At 36.3% G+C, this 4,017-nt stretch overlaps 2 protein-coding genes and 1 long non-coding RNA gene across 7 annotated transcripts in view; all 3 read left to right on the plus strand.

Moving 5' to 3' along the window:
- LOC113475409 lies at positions 1-690 on the plus strand. The gene is made up of 2 exons (XR_003397158.1): positions 1-83; positions 176-690. It is a non-coding gene; the product is annotated as an uncharacterized LOC113475409 (long non-coding RNA).
- Positions 691-780: 90 nt separating this feature from the next.
- On the plus strand, positions 781-1,701 carry LOC113475406 (THAP domain-containing protein 2-like). The gene is made up of 3 exons (XM_026839527.1): positions 781-1,221; positions 1,437-1,508; positions 1,600-1,701. The coding sequence occupies exons 1-3, from the start codon at positions 781-783 to the stop codon at positions 1,699-1,701; spliced, it is 615 nt and encodes a 204-aa protein (XP_026695328.1).
- LOC113475407 overlaps positions 1,263-4,017 on the plus strand; it is a 4,265-nt gene continuing 1,510 nt past the window's right edge. For 2 of the 5 annotated variants that reach the window (XM_026839528.1, XM_026839530.1), the window contains exons 1-3: positions 1,263-1,690; positions 1,817-1,891; positions 1,959-2,632. In XM_026839528.1, coding sequence (XP_026695329.1) covers positions 1,852-1,891; positions 1,959-2,632 — 714 coding nt within the window. In that variant the 5' untranslated portion in view covers positions 1,263-1,690; positions 1,817-1,851. Of the gene's footprint in view, positions 1,691-1,816; positions 1,892-1,958; positions 2,633-2,695; positions 2,898-2,969; positions 3,356-4,017 lie in introns of those variants that run through there. The other 3 variants (XM_026839531.1, XM_026839532.1, XM_026839529.1) reach the window with 3 other exon arrangements.

The raw sequence follows: 4,017 nt of genomic DNA on the forward strand, positions 1-4,017 counted from the left end.
CAGATATGTGGGCTATATATAAACATGCAGATTTTGTTTATATTGATTTCATGTTCGGAGCATGAAGTGGTTTCTAAATTTCGGTAAGTTTTATACAATAATTTTAAAACTAGATAAATATGGAACTGTTGTAATGATTAGATAAATATGAAACTATTGTAACTTTTTTTTGTAGTATCTGCATTGACAGAAACATCAAAATTTTAACTTTGTACATGTATGGATTGCCCATAGATTTGGATATTTTGATTGAACTTCCTAACCCAAAAGAAGATACGCTACATTCTCTATTAAGTATGAATAACTATCTTAAAAGCGCTGTGTTTTGTTTTAGGGTGGGTAAAGCTATTTAATTAAGTACAACATTTTTGGCAATTTAGGGGATATATGGAAAATATCCAGATGTGTAGAGGGGTTGACTCTATCGAAAAGCGGAATCATCCGATTTTACATTGGACAGGGAAAAAGATGAGTATGGAAACCATATCTCGTTCACCACATTGTCAGATATTTAGTGAGTTAAAGTGCTCATGACATGAACTTTTACCTAATGCAAACTTAGTATGAAACAATGCATCTTATTTTAATAAGTAGTTTCTCCAACGTTTACAGGCGAGAAACTTTATTTACGCGATAAATATAACGTTTTTAAGTAAAACAAATCGACTCCCCAGTTTGCGGCGTAAAAATGATACCACTACCTTGTGACGTCAGCGCAAGAACAGTAGCGCGAAAAGTTTTTACTGAAGAGAGATTTGCGAATTTTATTTAATAAAGATCATGCCTTCGCGTTGTGTTGCTGGATTTTGTTCTAACACTCACGAGAACGGTATTAGTTTATTCAAGTTTCCTAAAGATCCAGAGCTTCGTTCAAAGTGGATACAACAAGTAAGACGCACCCGTGACAAGTGGTTTCCTTCCCCCACTTCTGTTCTTTGTTCTGAACATTTTGAAATAGATTGTTTTGACACCGTTCCCAGCATAAAAAGATCACTTGGTTGCCAAGTTCAACATAAGCGAGTGTTATTGCCTACAGCTGTGCCTACAGTTTTCCGCAGGAATGCACGTAAACCGAATGCTACAGCTGCAGTTATAACAAGTCCGGGAGTTTCTTTTGATGTCAGTTTTGACGGGGCAGGTTTTGAGCGGCAGAGTCAGCATGATACCAGTTCCACCCTCAAGAAAGTTAGAACTTGTGTCCAGAAAAGACAGAAAATACAAGTATACATGTTTAAACCATTATTTCTTTAAGTAACAGTGTAATGCATTTTGTGGAAAACCAAGATAGTACAGATTAGATATTATACAAGTAAGCTCCTGTCCATCCTGATACAAGTTATACAGTAATCAAAGAACCAAGAAAGTTTTCCAGGCTTAAAACACTTTTTTAATATTAATATTTGTTATATGTATATATTTGAATTAAAACTTTCCAGGTTCTTTCTGATGCTTTCGCACAACATGAACAGCGTGTTGAAGCTGAAACTACAATAGAAGCTTCACTCTTGGTATGTCTGGTTAATCTGCTGTACATTTAATCACTCTAAAAATCAAATGACTTTTTAAAAACTAATTAGCTTTTGTATTATTTTACTTCAGAACTGCGATGCAAGTTGCCAAGCTGACATACCTAAAAGGATTAAAACCAGGACTGTATCCGTTGCTGTCAAACCCAAAAGCAGAGTAAAGGGTAAAATATGAAAGTCAAAACCTATTTTAAATGTTTGAAAATTTTCTTTGGTGAATATATGTTTTATGTTCTGTAAGCCTACATAAAGTGTTTTTTTATTATTTTTGATATTAATACTCACTGCAGGAACGCAAACATCTTCTGTACAACCTGGACCTGTCATGGTTTCGGCATCCACACAGACAGCTGAAGTTGTAACCAGTAAGTTTTGTTAGTGTGTAATAATAAAATCTGACTTGTCACCTGACATGTGATTTTTATTGAGCAGCAGTATCAGAACTGATTGATGACTTGAACAGCGAGTGTGATATCTTGGACAATGATTCAAAAGATCTTGATTATGCAATGTCTGAAACTTCAGACCTGTCCATGGATGATGGTCCATCTGCAGAAACCACTACCAACCCGCAGCTTGGTCAGGATAACCGAAAATATTTTATATTCTGGGTTTGCATTGTCCAGCTTTTGTCATGCTGGTGCAGTTGTCCTAACTGTGGATGCAGAAAGATTCTCTGGACCAAGAAAGAATTTGGAACTCTTTTGAAACTTTTTCTAAGATGTAAAGATTGTGGTCACTCCAATACATGGAACAGTCAGCCAAATTTTGGAAAAGTACCTGCTGGTAACATTCTTCTGTCTGCAGGCATTCTGTTTGCAGGAGCTACTGCTTCGAAGGTACTACGGGTTTTAAAGCATATGGGAACAGCTGTTATTTCTGTCCGAACATTTTTCCGCCACCAACAGATGGTGTTGCACACAGCAACCATGCAGCTATGGAGGGAGAGACAGATGTGGATGTTAAGTACCTTGCAGGCAGAGGATGGTGGTATAGTATGTGGTGGTGATGAACGTGCCGATTCCCCTGGACACAGTGCCAAGTACGGGACCTACACCATGATGGAATTAAGAATGAAAGCTGTTGTCGACATACAGACCATCCAGGTAAACATAAAAAATGAATGCCTATTTTGCAATTTATTATATCTTCGTTCTGTTTTGATATAACTTTTGTGTCAAAAGAGTAGTGAAGTGGGGGGTAGCTACCACCACATGGAGCAAGAGGGATTGGCAAGGTCTCTGCAGCGGATCCAGAACTTTGTACCTGTTGATACTCTTATCACGAATAGACACGTTTCTATAAAGAAATATCTGCGAGATCAACATCCTCATATCAAGCATTTGTTTGACATATGGCATGTTGCTAAAGGTGAGCTAATAAATATTATATTGTTTATGAAACAATTAATTCAGGTATCGATATTTAAATTATTCAATTTAGGATTGAAGAAAAAGTTAAAATCAACTGCCAGGTCAAAAGGCTGTGAGGGATTAAATGGTTGGGTGGCCAGTATTATAAATCATCTTTACTGGTCTGTGGTCTCCACCCCTCCAGATGATAGTCAGTTAGTGGTTGATAAGTTTACCTTAATCATATACCATGTACAAAATCGACATCACGACTTCTCGGGACGTTTCTCAAGATGCCTCCATGGTGATCTTCAGGGCCAGGAACGACAGAAAGCTTGGCTTCAACCACTATTTATATACCAGTATTAAAATTATTAAGAATGAGTATTTATTTATTGCTCTTTCTAGGTACAAAAGCTGCTGTACAAATGGAGAAGATTGTGTGCAACTCCAGGCTTCTAAAAGATATTGCTCAGCTTTCTTGGACTTACCAAACATCGACTGTTGAGGCTTTTCATAGTCTAGTTAAATAATTTTGTTCCTAAGATGATTTGTTTTTCCTTTCTTGGCATGGAGTGCAGGTAAACTTATCAACTATTGACTAAAATAGTTATATGCTAAAATTCCATTTATTTTAATTGAAATTTATCCTTCAGGACAGCACTGTCCCAAGTATAAGAAGGGTGGTTACATCGTCAGAAAAGTCATACAGGAAGCAACCTATGGTAGGAACTTTATTGGAATTATACAAACATACTGCTTATTTCATCTATAGTTCTAGTTTAGGGCATTAATTGTTCCTAAGATGATTTGTTTTTCCTTTCTTGGCATGGAGTGCAGGTAAACTTATCAACTATTGACTAAAATAGTTATATGCTAAAATTCCATTTATTTTAATTGAAATTTATCCTTCAGGACAGCACTGTCCCAAGTATAAGAAGGGTGGTTACATCGTCAGAAAAGTCATACAGGAAGCAACCTATGGTAGGAACTTTATTGGAATTATACAAACATACTGCTTATTTCATCTATAGTTCTAGTTTAGGGCATTAATTGAACGTTTTCCGATTTGTTTGTCTTTCTTGCAGAGTGCAGTTAAGCTTATGCCAGAGAGATAAAATAGTTGAAGTTAAAGATTC

This window comes from Ciona intestinalis, unplaced genomic scaffold (assembly GCF_000224145.3).
Source record: "Ciona intestinalis unplaced genomic scaffold, KH HT000378.1, whole genome shotgun sequence".
Classification (NCBI taxonomy): Eukaryota; Metazoa; Chordata; class Ascidiacea; order Phlebobranchia; family Cionidae; genus Ciona; species Ciona intestinalis.

Bases quoted from the DNA above. Each gene is read 5' to 3' on its own strand.
- LOC113475406 (XM_026839527.1), top strand. From the start codon at position 781: ATGCCTTCGCGTTGTGTTGCTGGATTTTGTTCTAACACTCACGAGAAC. The intron at 1,222-1,436 runs GTATACATGTTT...AAAACTTTCCAG, and splicing joins AGAAAAGACAGAAAATACAA to GTTCTTTCTGATGCTTTCGC. The intron at 1,509-1,599 runs GTATGTCTGGTT...ATTTTACTTCAG, and splicing joins CAATAGAAGCTTCACTCTTG to AACTGCGATGCAAGTTGCCA.